Source organism: Drosophila tropicalis, unplaced genomic scaffold (assembly GCF_018151085.1).
Source record: "Drosophila tropicalis isolate 14030-0801.00 unplaced genomic scaffold, ASM1815108v1 contig_867, whole genome shotgun sequence".
Taxonomy (NCBI): Eukaryota; Metazoa; Arthropoda; class Insecta; order Diptera; family Drosophilidae; genus Drosophila; species Drosophila tropicalis.
In genome coordinates this window covers 3808262-3826366 of record NW_027173362.1, presented here as the reverse complement: position 1 = coordinate 3826366, position 18105 = coordinate 3808262, and the positions used below count along the sequence as shown (strand labels likewise).

Sequence of the window (18105 nt, the reverse complement as noted above, 5' to 3'; positions counted from 1 at the left end):
ATATGGCCGACTGCTTTTCAAATTCAGCATTATGATGTTAAAAATAAAAATACGCATTTCATTCTATTTAAGTACAGGTGGTCCATAAATTAGAATGGACATCTCTTTGGCTTCTATAATTACAGAGAGATACAGAGAGAGAGAGAGAGAGAGAACGAGAGGGAATGTTGACATTTTTTGAGGAAACAAAAGACATATTAATTATTAAGTACAATACACGCTCACACACACACACACACAAAAACAGTTAACTAGAAGAAGAGGCCATCAATCTGTCCATCCGAAATTGTACAACATTTTGTTTTTGGGGTCGCTTGCCGGCCGCTTGTTGTTGCCGGTTTCAACATGTTGCTAACATGCGTATACTCCAGCACCAACAGCAACAACAACAATAACAACAACAACAATAACTTCGTCTCTGCCGCCGCCCACAATACAAAAACAAAGTTGCTCAGCTACTCAGGGCTCTGTCTCTCTGCTGGTGGGAAGTTGAAAACGATAACCGAAAACATCAAACCGAAGCGATCGCGCCATCAGACAGCGGAATTAAATAATTTTCCGTAAGCGCGTTTAGTCAAGCTCAGTTCAATTGCGGCAAGCATTTGCAACAGACGTGTGTGTGCATGTTGTGCTTGAGGTGTTATTATTTTTTGAAGCTAGACGCACAGTAAATAAATAAAACTAACAACAACAACAGCAACAGCAACATAAACTGATGAGGAAGATTATAACAAAGTGATAAAACTAAAGATTTTTTGGTTTCTTTTAATGTTTATTTGTTTAGTGTTTTTTTGGCATTTAAATTTGATTAAATTTTTACCCTATGTTCATAGTGCTTTGAGTGTGTGTGTGCGTGTGTGTGTGTGTGATTTGTGAATTGAAACTGAAACTGATCTCTTCCCAGTTCAGTTAGTGGTGAAGTATCTCGGCGGCAACTATCGGCATAGCGGGTTAGTAAGCCAACTAGTTTTTTTTTAGTAACTTCCTTCTGAATGGAGATTGCAACAAGCCCAAAATAAGAAAATACACACAAAGAAAATAAACAACCATTACAACAAGTTTCGATTGGAAAAGCTGGTTTGTAATTTAACAACAACAACTACAACACCTACAACAACATCTTCCTACCTCCTCCTCACCTTAAGCACCCAAATACCTAATGACAGCTGTTTTCGGCCAAAGTTATTCAATTTTTATTCGTTTCGTTTCTTTCTTTTCTGTTTTTGTGGATTTTCTTGGCACATTACTCTATTACACTTGCATACATGCATCTCTCTCTCTCTCATTCTCTCTCTCTCTGTCTTTTTCTGGTCTCTCTCTTGTCTTCCTATCCATCTATTTTCTTTCACTCCAATGAAACGAAGGCACAGACACAGCAGAAAACCTAAAATCAAAACAAAAAATAATAACAATGAAAGTGAAAACGTTAAAGAAATGTTTCACACTTTAAAATATAAATAGTTTATCGGATACACTATATCCGAGGCCTTAAAACCTTTAAATTGTCCAATGTTAAACTTTAGTTTATTTTAAATTTGATTTACTCCATAAAAATTCATAATAATTTATTAACAAAAATCATTTCGATAAATAACTTCATTACAATAGATCCAACATAAATTTTAGTTTTGCCAATGGATTTCGATAATATTCCAAAAATCAAACGACAAATCATAAGTTTAGTGTTTAAAATTAAAAATATAACTTATAGAATTTGTTAGATCTTTTAAAAATCACAAATTAAATAATGATAACTTTAATTCAAAGATTTAAATATGAAAATTATTCATTTAAATGCTTAAAAAGCGAATGACTTATTTTACAACTTTAATTTAGCCGTTTCAAAGTTAACTCAAGACAAGTTAGAAATATAAATGGCTAAATTAACTATAAATGAACAAAGTGTATTACATAGTCGGTGCAAGCCAAAACTTAGCCAAAATTTCGCAGCTGTTTTCATTGCATTGGCCGGTTAAAATGCATTTACCCATACATAAACATATACGTATGTATGTATATGTATGACTAATTGCAAGTCTTTTACCTTAGTGAAGTTTCTTGTTGTTGATTTCTTGTTTCGATTTCCAAACTCGTATTCAAGTGCATTGAGTGAGTTATCATATGGGGAAACAAAATATAGTTTCCCGGTATGCAAAAATTTGTAATTCTTCTTTGGGTCGGTTTTCGAACTAATCCGGACTTTAAAAAATGTTGTAGACTTCGTATCAGCACTTAATTGCATTGCTGCAAGTTGTTAATTCTGACCTTGCCAAGCTGCTGAACAGGCTTAAAAAAAAAGAAGCAAAACGCACACATAAGCAGAAGCAAAAAAAAAAGAAATAAAATTGCAAGAACGAGGAAGGGGGGCAAAATAAATATTTATAGCCGCATACAGACATTTCCTATAGAACCGAGTTATAAATATGATATGGGCAAGAATCAATATACTAAGGCCAACTCTCTGGCCGATTTCTGCCAACTCATGCTGATCATTCAAACGATTACAATTGTTAAGGTAATGCCAAACCGGCATCAACAAAATGGTAATACCCTATGCGAGTAGCTATAAATAACATTTGATTGCCGATCGATTGATCGTATTTGTAGAACTATGATTGGAATTTATTAGAATCAGTTCAGATCGAATGAGAATAAAGAAATTCCCAGCCCCAATAAGAAGCCATCTTTGGAGTTGGAAAGAAACAAGAGATCGACTGTTGATCCGTGTGATCGCTTCCAAACCTCATCAACGATCTTTAGAAATAAGGAGCAACGATCAGCAGTAGATCAAAGCAACCTTTCCCATCTCTGGAGTTGGATAAGCTATGATGGTAGAAAAGAACAAGAGATCGACTCTCGATTCCTACGATCATTGAGATCGCTGAACAATCCGAAGAGGTCGAATATCATGATTGGAAATGCTTCCTTCCGCATTTGACATGCATTTCGATGAACTGCATATGCTCCTTCAATTTATAAGTAATGCGTGCTGTGGAAATTCACACGCGACTTGTTTAGTTGAATATCTTCCATTCCCCTTATCAACCACACAGCTTCTCCCCCGCACTCCCTCCGAGCCATGCAGCATGCAAATTTAAATTTTTTTTTTTTTTTTTTAAGTGGTTGAAATAATCATCGAAAAGCACAAAAAAAGGTTTAAAAAAAACTGCATTACATGGAAATAATATCTGGGCGAGCGAGAGAGAGAGAGAGAGACAGGGAGAGGTAGAGGGAGAGAGAAACGGGTTTATTTATTTTTTATTTTTTTTATTTATGAATTCATTAAATATTTTGCTTTTGTTTGATTTACTTTTTAGTAGCAACAATTTGAAGACTCATGGCCAAGGTCGAATTGCCAATAGATATATGATAAATTGCGCTTAAGTTTAACTTTAGTATAAGTGAGTTTACGTTTGTTAATCTCTAGCCAGATTTTTTAGTTATTTTGTATTTTATTTTTTTAACTTTTGTTACATTACGTTTTTCGTTTTTAGTATCGTTTTAGGATCGTAGAGCTGTCGGTTAATGTTTATGGGCTTTTGTGGGTGAGTTAGTTAGTTAGTTAGTTTGGTTACCAAGGTGTTCTTGGGGCTAAACTGATTCTTATCTCGAGATGTGCATCGACTGTTAAGGTCAGACGAAATGTGAGTTAGTGACCCATTTTTGCATATTCTGAGAGCATCATCTCAACTTGATTTGTTTTGCATTCATGGATTTGCCATAGAGACAGAGACAGAGACAGAGACAGAGACAGAGACAGAGATTTGCTCATCCGTCAGTGACTAAACGTTAAGATACCCTGTAACAAATTGGAACTTTTCGAATTTATAATCACTTGAATTCTTAATTTAATTGCTTTCAAAACACTTTCCTTTCACTTTTTGGGGCTAAAGTATAATCCTTTTAGAAGCTGTTTGTGAAATGATAAGTAGTTTAACATAAAATCACATAAAATACTAAGTCTTTGTCATTCTGATTCAGCCTCTAATTTCAGTCCATTATTAAAGATGGATTAAAATATTTTTGGCGTTTTGAATGTTTTCAAATTGTTTAAAACCTCAAACCTCACAATTTGGGTAGAACCTAATATTTACCTAATATCATGTTTAAAAATTATAAACAAATCTAGGCAAATATCCCAAATCCCCACACTTTTCGTATAGCCAATCAATAACATTCAGTAGTAGATCAATCGGAATGAAACTTATGTTCCAGTGATCTCTTGACTTTCTCAAAAATGCAGTTGCAATTAAACCGATGATGGTAATAATATAAATACGCAAAATTTCTAAGCATTGAGAGCTTCTTATCAGTTTTCATTTGCATTTGTGGAGTGATGAACTATTTGGACTAAGGTTGATTTTTTCTCTTCTAGGGCTTATCAAGTGGGAAAATCGTTCGTCTGATAATTACAAGGCGATACAGTTGGAAAAACATAACACAAAAGCAAAAGCAAAACAAACAAGCTAATAATAGTAGGAATGCTAACAAATTGCAATAACAACAACAACAACAATGACTCGTTGCAGTTAACACATTTTGTGGCACCAACACCTTCCCTTTCATATATATACATATATAGTATATACCCTTCACCCTATAAGTGGATGTCACACTTGGTTCATAAAATTTGTTTTCCTTTTTAGTGCCCTTTCGCAACAAGGTAGAGTAACCACTTCTTTAAGGAAGAATAGCTGTATATCGCTGGTTCACAGCCACGTCGGGGTCACCACTTGTATAAGCTTATCATTGAATTTTCTTTTATTAGTGTATATAAACGACGGCACGATTAACTTTCAGCTCGTCTTTCTGTTTTGCTTTCAATTGGCGGAAGAAAAGTCAAACAAGTTGTGTTATCTACGTACTAAAACACCAATTAGATACTCTGGGCACGTAATCGCTTTTGATGGAATCAGTTTTTTTAATACTTTATGTTACAGAGTAATTTTTCGTTCATTCCTCTTCTTTGAACGCAAAGAATTGCCATAATGGACAGCTGTTTGGATATATACAGATCTGTATATACCTTTATATATATATATATATATATATATGTTATTTTTAAAGTGCAAGTAAGCCCAACTAATTTCAACCTTTAGACTAATAAAAATAAAATGAGTAAATAAGCAAATAAGCAAAATGGCAAAAAAAAAAAACCCCAAAGAGAAAAAGAAAGAAAAGAAATAAACAAGTCGCTTGCACTTGTCTCTTAATTGTTGCGAAACAGGATTTTTGATTTTAATTTCCACTTAGCCCGTCCCGTCTATCCATCAAAACTCGTTTAGGGTTTTTTATTTTTATTTTTTTTTTCTCCCCATTCTGCTCGTTCTGCTAATTAATTCTATGTCTCGATTTCAACTTATTTTCAGACATAACAACACATCAAAGCAGACTTAAGTCAATAGATGTATACGTATATATGTATATTCTTTTCTAAATTAATCGAAAGTGTTTTGTGTGCATTGATTTTCGGGGTCTAGTCAAATAATATACAATAAAAGTCAAATGATTTGCCGATTAACATAAACGTGTTCTATAGATCAAGGCTAGCAAATATAAGTATTCGTTTATTCTCTTAGTATTGATATCCAGGCATAACTTTATAATTAAGAAACTGAATATACTTGACAGTCTCAATTGGGTCAAGATGTTATCTAAATATCGCGCATACGACATGTTGTTAGCACATGTATTTTTAAATTAAAATTAGTTGGCTATCAGCAGAGATTTCATGTTACTGACTTACATTCTCGTTTCCAAATCGGTTTCAAACTTGAAAGGGTTTGATTTGCAGACTGTTTTTGAATAGAAAAATGAAATTTAAAATGTTTTAAGAGCCTACTTTCGATGAAAATACATCAAAAGAACATATGCAATTTTGATTTCAAGAGAATATATTAGTAATATTAGGTTTTTTTTTTTTTTTTGATATATCGCCAATAATGTGGTTAATTTTGAATATATTATGAAAAATTGGGTGTATATGTATTTGTGTTGTTGTTCTTTGTCCGTTACTAAATAGTCTGTAATAGAAACTTGTTCAAACTTATTCGAAATCTTGTACTAGCAGTCATTTATTCGATATAGAGAAACTTGTATCTAACTTTAAATTTAAAACAAGAATGGATTTTATTAAATTCAAAAACAAAATATGAAGTTTTTAGGTAACAATAAAAAAGAGAAGATTTTTATACATTCTTCAGTTAATTTGTCTGAATGAGATGTTTGTGAGTGTGTGTTTTTTTTTTTATTGCCCAATGCACTTTGCCAAATAGCCAACTATTTGAAGTTGACTTGACACAGAAACTTTTGCAGCAAACTAATTGCAATATTAATAATTTTATTCTTTACTTTGCGTATACTGAGAAACACGACCTATACATAAGTATATATAATGTGTACACAATTGCACATAGTTTTGTTCATTAGTCTTTTGTTTAGATTGATGAGATTTTTCACTTTGATTAAACAAAAGTGTTGTCATAGTTGTTTTGGATCTCGACACTCGGCATCAGCGATAATTAGCGATTTGCATTATTTACATACATACATACATATAAGCATTAGTAATTTATTATCACTAACTTCAAAATAAATACATTGAAAGCATTTGTATCTACATACGGTCTAGAGTTGGAGCATGTGGTTAACCAATAGTTCTTTATAATTGATTGCTCACAGAGTTGGTGCTATTTATTTAATAATAAAATAAATGACTACCTGGTTTATTCACTTGATTTATGCTAAAATAGAATATTTTTTGAGTAAATAGAAATACAATTTATTTATACATTTAGCTACATTGATAAAAAAAAAAAGAACAAATCACCACAAATAAAACCAATTTAAGTCCCAATTAATGTTTGCTATTTAAGATTTAAACCATAATTGAATGAAAGAAACGTTTGAACTTTATGATTTACGAAATATGAAATAAGGAATAGAGATAAACATTTATTAGAAGTCCTCGTTAAACGAGTTGTCTGAGTGGCAACTAAATAATGAGAGTCCTGATTAGAATCTCAGCCCAGTGTATGGATGTAGGATATGAACTTGTAAGCCAATGGCCATAGTTGCTTGTGCTTGTGAAAAATAGTTAGGTTAATAGTTTACGACTAAGTATGTCCTTTATGCCATACTTTGGTTGACCAATTTATCCCATTATGCATCCCTGGATGATCTGCCACTGTCTAACCCAATGATAAATCTTGGGCCTATCTTTTAAGACAATTTTTAGTTATATGTAGAGTAAGATAACAAAAATTAACGAAATAGAGACAATTATCCACTGTAAGAGTAGATTGCAAGAAGTCAAAGCAGTTGTGATGGCTCAATTTTTAATGACCAAGAGTCTGTTTAAACATAATCTAGAACCTAAGCTGGGTTTTCACCTGCTTTAGGTCCATAAATCTTAGTTCATGGGCAGCATAAAACATGAGCAGGTTATCTGTATAGATATTTCTATAACCACCAATTTCGATTATCAGTAGACAAACTATTTGGGGAGTTTTGTTGGTTTTTCGTAGCATCTTCATTTGTAAAAAGGCAGATATGTATTATGGCTAAAGTATGTACCCCTCTGGTCAATGACTCACAATCGGCCAACAACAATGAGGCAGCGTCAATAAATTCAATTAAAATAATTATTGTTGATTACAACTAACAAATGTGTGGATCGAACGTTTGTTTGTGTTTGCTGTGGGGTCTAATACATACATGGTGATTTTGTGTGTATGTTCGAACTAAACTAAATATTTAGCTCTTTGCGTTTACAAACCCGGGAAGCATTAAAAATTCAAGGCGAACCGCTGGCCAGCGAACGGAATTAACGGTTTATGAATTAGTTAGCAATGCACAAACTGAAATGCAAACAAACAAAACATATGTATATGTATTTGTGGGTGTACACATACATACATAAATTTATGTACATATGAAGCGCCAGCTTTGACTTAATTATAGTATATATGTTTATATCGAGAGACAGAAAGGAAACTTCAATTTCAACTTTAAAATCCAAAAATCCAACACAAAGCATATTCACACATTTAGTTGGCTAATTATCGCCAAACCAGAGGGCAGGATTAATTTCTTTTCGCTTGCACAGAATTTTTAATACTCTAAAAATAAACTTATTAAGTGAATATAGAAAATATATTAATCAGCTCTTTAGGATTTCAACATTCGACAATTTAATTTGAGCGTTCTGACTCTTGAGGTGATCACCTCATTTGCTAAAGATATCTGATAAAGCTAATATATCCATGCTGGAAGAGTAGATTTAATTTGTATTTGTGATTTCAACTTTGTTGAACTTTGATTTAGGCCTTCAGGCAGAGCAGAAGCTATAATAGGTACATACATATATACGGCACATTCATGAATGGAGATAATAAATTATATTATTAGCCAATTGATACACTTTTCATAGAAAGCTTGTTGGCCAATATTTAGACAATTGTTTTTGAAATAAAAGTATAAAAACAATTACAAACGAACAGATATACACACATATGTACATACATATGAAATATTTGTTGTGTTCCCTTGCAAAAGAAGAGTCATACTCATTTTGGTCAGAAGTTTGCAACTTTTGTTATATAAATTCCTAATCCGTTACATTTTAAACAAGAACTTCGAGTCTCCAACTGATTTCCATGATTTTTTTTTGCAGAACCCACAACAAATGCAATACAAAATGCACGTATGAAAATTTACAATAATATCGCATTTACACCTAGTAGAAAACTTGGCTAAGTGATCGTGATCGTGATCAGTTAGATTGCATCAACATGAACATGCATTTCAATAGACACGAAATTGGAGTGCTTCTGCGCAAAGATCTTCTTGTGCGATGGCGTCAAAAGGGTCTAACCCTAACCCTATTGTTATGGCCCGTCATTATATTTATGCTACTCTATATCATACGACTGAAATATGGATCACAAGTGATTGAAGAGTGCCAATATCCCACTAGACTGTTGCCCACCAAAAATCAAGTGGTTCCAAGTGCCTTCTCATATATATGCAGTATAGAGAATAAGTGCCTAAAGACCGAACCCTATGAAGAGTATTCGAAATGGAAAGAAGCACCGTAAGTGTGTAAAATGTGAAATGTCCACAATGACCATGTATGTATCCATGTATATTGTATTTGCATCTCTCATTGTAGTTTACACGCGGTGATTGATGTGGTAAATGCTTTTGTTACTGACGAACGTTTGCACAATGCGGTCGTGGAACTGGCCGATAAGGCTAATTTTGTTAGTGCCATCACTACGTTGATTACCAGCGATCGTTTGGACATTATACGCAGTAAGTAGCCAGTTCACATTTCCTTTACGATTACTTAAGGATCACTAGTTGATTTATAATGGTTCATTGATGATTCCTTATTAATGACACCTTTATTATTTATTTATGATTCATTAGTGATTCCTTTATTATTCCTCATTGATTCAATACTGATTCCCTAAAGGTTCCTCCATGATTTATTGATCATTCATTAACTTTCTTTATGACTCCTCATGATTCTTTAATGAAGGATTGCCAGATTCTCTAATCTTGTGGTTCTTTAAAAGAATTTCAATCCTTTTTAAGTACATAATTGGACATTTGTTTTTTTTTTTAGCCAATATAAGCGCAATTATTTCGTTAGTACCTGAAATCGAGCGCATGGTGGACTATAATTTTGATATCAAGCATTTATTTTCAAGTAAGACATTGGATCTGTAATCTGCCCTCTGATAATGCAATTATTTGAATACTTGTTGATAGATCGCGAGACATTTGTGAAATTTGGCAAACTATTGTGTGGACATCCATTTCCTAGCACGGAAAGCATTCCATTGGTCAACGATATACTTGATTCGGAGGACTTTAGTGCGACAAATGATAAAGAACTGGAGGCTATGCCAAGTGAGTAGTAGAGTAGAGACATAGAGATTGAGTGCAATCCATATTACTGAGCCGCCTTGCGTCCTCCAGGCGGTCGTCCTCGTCGAAGCCTTAATCAAACCTCAGACTGGAGGCCATGTGAGCACTGTGAACTATTGTGAGTAACTCTGCTTATTCTATTTCTGCTTACAGCCAAGTATTGCAAGCGTTTGTATTTGGATGTAACATCAACCAACCAGGGTAAACTGACTTGGAATACCGTTAAGCCCATTATACAGGGACGAATTTTGTATACACCATCCAATGCGGATACGGAAAGCATTATTAAATTTGTAAGAAACCTAACTAAACATTCACCGAATAGCTTATCAAAAACTTATCTATTTTGATTTTCGTTTTGCCAAAGGCCAATGCCACATTCGAGGAAGTGAATAAACTTAAACAATTGGCTACTGCTGCTGCCACAATATTAACCAAATTGCATACGAATGCAACATTCCAGGAGGCTTTTGATAATCTCCTGAAACTGGCGCGTTCCCCGCTGGTTAAGGGTCTGGTGGGTGATGATTTCGATATTGGTGAAATTGAACGGGTCTTCGCCTATATACGGACAAATCAACTGATCTATGACATCCTGACCACTATTAGCAATCTCTTGGAATGCGTTTCCGCCGATCGTTTCGAAGCGGTATCAAGTGTTGAACAATTGCAGCGACGAGCCTATGAATTGAATCAGAATCGATTATTTTTGGCTGCCATTAATTTTGAGCAAACGGAGGGTAAAAAATTGTCATACAAAATGCATATGGATACGGATAACACCCAGCCGACATTCGAGAATCGCAATCGCTTCTGGTTCCCTGGACCAGCAGATAGTATGCTAGTGGATCTTAAATATCATCGAGGTTTTGTGCAAATCAAACAGATTATCGATCTGGGTATCATTAAGTATAAACGTGAACAATTGGGACCCATCAAAGAGGACAATGAATTGGAATTGAATTCAACAGCAGGGAAATCGGCCATCAGTCCCTTCACCATACACCGTGTGGACGATGATGATCTTGATTTCGATGACGACTGGAGTGTAGAATCAAGTGGTGATAGTAAGACAGTCACAGAAGGAACAGCCATTGAAACAACCGAGACGCCACAAACGACGATCACAACATTAGAAGCTAATGAGGATGAGTCCATTGTTAGTACCATGAATCCAGAGATGTTGCTTCTCAATGAGAATGTCCCAGAGCGTTCGGAACGTGTCAAACGTCAGGGATTATTGGATTTACTAAGCAGTTTTGGAGGTGGCGGTGGTGCCAAAAAGATTACCTACGATGTGGATGATATGCAGTTCTATACGAAGCAATTTCCCTATCCCACCTTTGTGAATGATGTGTGAGTTAAGCTTTAGTGTATAGAAAATAAGTCTCAATGCTAACGAATTGGTTTTTCTATAGATTCAAGCGTGGATTGTACCTATCGCAAGCAGTGCAGGTGGCCTATTGCCTAGGATTGGTAGTGGCTGTGGCCATTTGTGTCCGAGAGCGTATCTGGATGCGAGAAAGTCGCAATAGTATGGTAAAAAAGAATATCTTTTATATGTTATCCTGATTTCTGTAACTCTCTTACTCTTTTTCAGCTACTGCGTTCGATGGGTTTGCAAGTCCATTCCGAGCTAATGGCCTGGATATTGATAAGCTTTTTGGAACTATGCTGCATATTCATTTTGACTAGTCTTGTTCTATATAGCGGAGGGATTTTGGCTTTTACCAATTGGTTCTTTATGATGTTCTATTGCCTATGTTTTGGACTTTGTCTCATATCTTTCTGGTAGTGTGATAGACAGATCTATCTATTACTTATTGGTATTAATGTATGTGTGTTTTTTCTGTTCTACCCAGTTATATGTGTTCGAATTTCTTTACTTCGGCCAATATTGGTGCTGTGGCCACTTCGCTGCTTTTCTTCATCACTCTGTGTCCATTTATCATCGTCCTGATGTTTGATGCCAAGTTGAATTTCTTTGAGAGATTTTTGGTGGATCTATCATTCACCACTGCCTTCGCCAAGGGATGGAGTGAGTTGATGCGCTATGAGCTGCAACAGGAAGGTCTCGGGTTGAGTCAATTGATGCAACTTGGACCCCGAAACAGTGATTGTGCCATGGCCTTGCTTATGTTTGCTTTGGATCTGGTTATTTATGCAGCCATTGGCTATGCGTATCAGCGTTACAAGAAAAGTAAGTAAAATATACCAAAGCCCTTTAAGGTCGTTAACTTACAAAATTCAATTATAATTGCAGCCAACTACAGCTTTGTGAGGGTTAAACGCGCCCAATTGGACCCCAAGTTGGGTGCTTCATTGGCGAATGCAACGAAAACCTATGGCCAGAACTGTGCCCTTTCCAATCTTACACTGGACTTTGCTCGCAATCAAGTCAGCTGTCTGCTGGGACGCAATGGAGCCGGCAAGAGCACATTAATCAAATTGCTAACCGGACAGATCAGTCAGACAAGCGGTCAGGTGCTTCTGGCCGGTGAGGATAATGTTGGGGTTTGCTGGCAAGATAATATTCTCATACCAAACTTGAATGCTCGCGAACATTTGGAGATGTATGCCCAGGTTAAGCTAACACCCGGACACAGTGGGGAAAGTGTGGACAAGGAGGTTCGCACCACTCTGAAGAGCCTTAATTTTGGCCAACATGAGAGTTATCCATCCTGGCAGCTATCGGGTGGCTACAAGCGTCGTCTGTGTGTGGCCATTGCTTTTATAGCCTCACCGAATCTAGTTATATTAGATGAGCCATGTAATGGGGTTGATGCCAAAGCCAGAAAGGATATCTGGCAACTGATTGAACAATTGCGTCAGGGAAGGGCTGTGATATTTGCGACTCATTTCTTAGATGAGGCTAAATATCTCAGTGATTCACTTGTGATTATGCGAAATGTAAGTAATTGACAATCCTGGCACACACGATTTCGAACTTAATGATTTCTTCTCTTTGACAGGGTCGCATCATTGCCCAGCATAGCAGAGATTCATTGCAGAATCTTTGCACATCTTACTTTAGTCTCTCAATGCATTGTTCCGACGCTTTAAGTGCTGCTGCCATTGTACAGAAGGCCCAGCAATTGCTAATGCAATGTCAAATCATGCCAACTGCCGAGGAAACACATAATTTAATCATAAGTGCCAGCTATGCGCAAAATCTCACACCCGGTGCTGTGGAATTTTTGGAGCATTTGCAGGCCCAGGAGGCAGATGGGAGCATTAGCGATTTACAATTGACCAGCAGCAGCAGTTTGGAGGAAGAGTTCGAGCAACTGAATCGCAATGAAACCGATTATCGCAGACAACCAACAGCAGCCATGGGCAGCATTGTTGCCGGTCCCGATGATGTGAGTGACGAACCACCGAAGGCATCCCGTCAACTGCGTTTGCTTTTGGGCAAACGTCTGCGTCACTTTGCGCGAAACTATCGCCTGTTGTTGTACGTTCTGCTATTGCCAGCAATATTCGAATTATGCGCCATGTGGTTTGTGAGCTATCGCCTAGAGGATGATTTTGATACGATCCTGCCGTTTAGTCGTTCCCTCTATGCCCAGAGTAGTCAGCTGTTGAGTCACGAGGATCTGGGTAAATACACAAACAAGTTGTATCAACGTCTCCACGACGAGTGCACCAGCTCCGAGGGTCCTGGATTTCAGTGTCAGGAGTTTAATAGCTCGAAAGAGGCCTTCCATTGGGTTCTCACCAGTCTAGATGAGTATCGTGAGCGTCGCTATGGTGGCTATGGATTGAATGGCAGTGGTGCCACAGTGTGGTATAACAACAAGGGCTATCACTCCATGATGGCCTGGCTGAATGATTTGAATGTACAAATTCTGCGAACCTCACTGAATGATTCCGCCTACGATTTGGTGGCAAAGAACGAACCCTGGAAACTGGGCTTTGCCGAACTGAGCACCAGCTCCATTTTACGCCAGGCCGGTGACTCATGCATGGTGTTTATTCTATTGATAGCCTTTGGTTTGGTTGTCGCTGCCAGCTCTGTTTACTTGGTCAATGAACGCATCAATGGTGAGAAATTGCAGCAGCGCCTCTGCAATGTAAGTGCCATAACCTATTGGCTAATGGCCTTCATTTGGGACTATTTGATCATGGTGTTGACTTTGCTTATTTGCCTCGCTGTGGTCTTCATCTTCAATATGCCTGTCTTTGTCGATCGCCAACAATTGGCGGGAATTATTGGATTATCCCTAATGTTTAGGTAAGACAACGAACTACATCCTTTTTGTTCTCAGTATTAACCAACTTCATTTTTTAGTTTCGCTTGCGTTCCTTTGGTTCATGTGGCCGAGAAGTTGTTCAGTGACTCTAGTATTGCCATTGTCTCGATCTTTTGTGCGAATATCATTATACCCCTAGTCACCATGGGCATCATTCTGATTCTGGGCGTTGTGGGCGATGGCCCCAGCTGGGATAGCTGGCGTTATGGGCTAAATAATGCCTTTCTCATCTTTCCCCAACATGCCCTGGGCGATGGCCTCCTGGAGATATGCAAAAACTATATGGTCGCCTTGGTCTTCAAGCGTTACGACATTGATTCCTACAAGCATCCCTTGGCCAGTGATCTATTGCAACGGCATTTCACAGCTCTGGTCCTGGTGGGCATTGGAGCACTTATACTCAACGTACTGATCGAGTGTCATTTGCTGCGACGTCTATGGAAACGTGTGGAGCTACTGCTTGACTGGCAATATCGCCGTGAATTGGAGAAACTGGGTCAACTGAAACTAGTCAATATTCAGACCATTTTTAAGACATGCCTGGGAGCCGGTGAGTCACTTCGGGTCGAAAATCTCTGGTTGGCCTACAGTCGCGGACGTTATGCTGTGCGTCAAGTTCACTTCGGTGTACAACCCGGCGAATGTTTTGGACTGTTGGGCAAAAATGGGGCAGGAAAGTCGACCATATTCAAATTGTTAACAGGACAACTGGAGCCAAATGTGGGGCATATACATTTTGAGCAGGTGAGTTAACTGTTCGAACGATTCCTAAGTTCATTTATTCAATTCGCTTTGGGCACTTTTTACGATTAGATTTTCTTTTTAAGTTTGCATTTATTTTATTTATTTGTTTGTTCTACTTTTAGCCTGGACTCTCGTATTGCCCACAAAGCAATCCCTTGGATCCTCTACTCACTGTCAGTGAATGTATTCTCTTCTATGGCCAATTGAGGGGAATTAAACATCTCGATCAATTTGTGGAGCGTATACTCAATACATACGAGCTACGAAGCTATAGCGATGTCCAAGTAAGAAATCTGAGTGGTGGCAATCGTCGCAAGCTGACAGTGGCCATCACCTGTTGCGGCTATACACCAAACGTTCTGATGGATGAGCCGACCAGTGACATGGATCCGGTGACAAGAGAGTTTGTGTACACGACCATTCAACAGCTGTTGAACTCACGTCGAGCTGTGATCCTTACCTCGCATTCAGTCTCCGAGATCGAGCATTTGTGTCAGCGAGTTGCCGTTCTAAAGGGCGGACAAATTGTGGCTAGCAATAGTCCAGCTAAACTAAAAGCTCAATATGGAGGCTATTATAGTGTAAGCTGTTTCTGTGCTCCCCGCCCAGCAGGCGGCTCTGGCCAAAATGTTGCCACAGCAATTGCCAGGTGCCTGTGAGCTGCAGCATTATGCACATTCCCTGCGATTCCTGGTCAAGGTGGGTTCGGCTACAGATGAGGACAGTGCGACGACATCGCTGCCCAAGTTATCCGAACTATTTGCGGCCATGCGGCATATGACAGTGGGTCTGGAATTGCCCGCCCGTTTGGCCATCAGCCGCTGTCGCTTCGAGACGGTCTTTGAGCGCATTCTGGATAGCAGCAGTAGCTATGAACCGAAAAAGACGACGACCCTTACAAATGGCCATGGAATGGCCAAGTTCGACAAAAAGCTAGAGGAGACGCCGGACTTGCCCAGCAAATCGGCCGCAGTTAGTGGCACTTTGGCAACTGGTTATTTCCATAATAACTATGAGGAGACGGCTACCTAAATCAATTCGGACCAGAGACAAGTCTTTTTTTTTAAATTCTTAACTTTCAGTTGTTTATTTTGTGATAAGATCGTATGTTGGACGATCCAGTGATAAGTCTCACCTCTGGCACATGTAATTTCTTTCTTTTTCGGTGTTCTGAATCTATACCTAAGCCTCTCAAATAGGATTTATTTATGTTTAAGTTATTATTTTTTTTTTCCCGGGGTTGACATACAAATAATTATAATAATCGTATTGTTAGCAGATATTTTTGTATATGTATATGTATTGTGTGAACTGTGTATCTATGTTTAAAACAAAAAATTTAACAATGTCATGCTCCTAAAAGGATCAAAGATCGAAAAATATATTTTTAAATATTGAGAAACCAACCGAAGTCACATAATTCCTTAATTCCAATTTACATTTTCCTCTTTGGCCAGAATAAAAAGGAAAAACAAAATGCGAAAACATTTTTAAATGGCCCACGAAATTTAAAATCACATAAATACATAATTACGATCAATGCAATAAAATTTACCTCAATCGGTTTATCAGCTTAACACAATTATGAAATTAAATTTCAAAGAGAATGCCAAGCAGCAGAAAAAAAATGTCCCTTGACCGAATGCGAATGTTCTACACCCTTGTGAGAATACAGGACTATCTTCCATATCAGAATTACTTTAAAAAATTACTCATACGCCCTGTGCGAATACATATCACAACATTTTGGAGAAGAAACTAAAACCAGAGACACAGGTTAAGTGAGAGCAAGTTGAAGTGAAAAGACAGTGCGAAAGGGCAAGAGAGTGAGAGCGACACCTAGGGAAAATGCATAATAAGTGAACCGTTGAAGCGCAGAACTTTTGCTTATATTTAATTAAGCTGTTTAAAATGCTGGAAAAAAATTATAAGTAAGTAACTAACTGCTCTCATTCTGGCCAAAGCTGAAAAGTAATTAAACCAAATGGTGTAACATTAACTAAAACGTGCCCTGAAAACGGGTCTACCCAAACTTTTCACCACATCGCTGGCTCTCTCTCTCTCTTCTCTTTGCTCTGTTTCGGTAAATACTAAATGAATAGAAGCTTTTGAAGTTTTTCTTTATACCCTTTAACCATTAATGGGTATATTTATTATCATTAAGTTTTAGAGCAATATGCAAAATGCATTATAAGATCTTGGAAAAAGTTTTTTCGGTTTAGAAGTTATGTATCTGATGATGATAATAGTAAAGAAACCGTTTGTTGCCCCAAAAAGTATGCAACAGTTGAAAATCTTTTAAGTAACTATTAGTCATGGAAAAGTCATTCTCTGCTCTTCTGTGGTAAAAATTAATTATCAACTAAATTTCTTTGCTTAATCATAGCTTTAATCTTGATCTGATCAATTATTCCTTGCAAAAGGTATACAAATTTCAGCATGGCAATTACTTTGGTTCCCTAGCATATTTTGTTTGTTTGTGTTTTTTTTCTGTTCTGTTTTACTCCTTTTTTAGTTTTTTGTGTGTGGGTGGGGGCAGGGGGAAAGGAGAAGAAAAAAATTGTTGGGCCAACGCTCTGTTTATAATTTCGCTTTTGCTTTTGGTTTAGGCAACCGAAATGATTTCTTTCAAAAGGATTAAATTAAATTCCATTTGGGGTGAACATAAAAAAATTATATACCCGATGTGTATACATTTACACACACATGACGTGTGAGAGTGTGTGTGTGTGCGTGTGTGTGTGTTTGTATGAGTGCAGGTGGAAATGAAATCAGCAAAAAATCAACATAATTAAAAACGTTCGTATATCTGCCATGTTTTCGTCCTGTGCCATAACCAAATTAACATGTGTCCGTCTGTTGAATCGTCCCTTCCTACCCTTTAATCGTCCATTCGATGTGTCTGTGTCTGTATTGTTGTTTTTTCAAACTTAAAAATCTCCTGTATTCATTATACAACGAGCAGTTCAAATGCCTGGACTCATTAATACCCTGCTAATTATTAAAATTTGTTTTATTTAATTTCCACTAAAAAGTTTCATCTTTATTCCATTTCAAATGGAAAGTTCAACTAGTTTAGGTTTTAATTGTATGTAATTGTTTATAACTAATTGATATATTGTTTCCGTTTTGATATTGTTTTGCATACCCTAGCACTAGGGTATTTACTCCT

At 37.0% G+C, this 18105-nt stretch overlaps 1 protein-coding gene across 1 annotated transcript; it reads left to right on the top strand.

The window, feature by feature from the left end:
* The first annotated feature begins 603 nt into the window (after positions 1–603).
* ldd (lipid droplet defective) lies at positions 604–16339 on the top strand. Its single transcript, XM_068298467.1, is given in 16 exon segments — positions 604–735; positions 8675–9094; positions 9173–9315; positions 9632–9715; positions 9778–9918; positions 9988–10035; positions 10090–10229; positions 10304–11292; positions 11355–11475; positions 11537–11727; positions 11799–12136; positions 12200–12846; positions 12909–14170; positions 14228–14933; positions 15056–15532; positions 15534–16339. Coding segments are annotated over 15 exon segments (6021 nt in total). The 5' UTR covers positions 604–735; positions 8675–8792; the 3' UTR covers positions 15966–16339.
* Positions 16340–18105: the final 1766 nt, after the last annotated feature.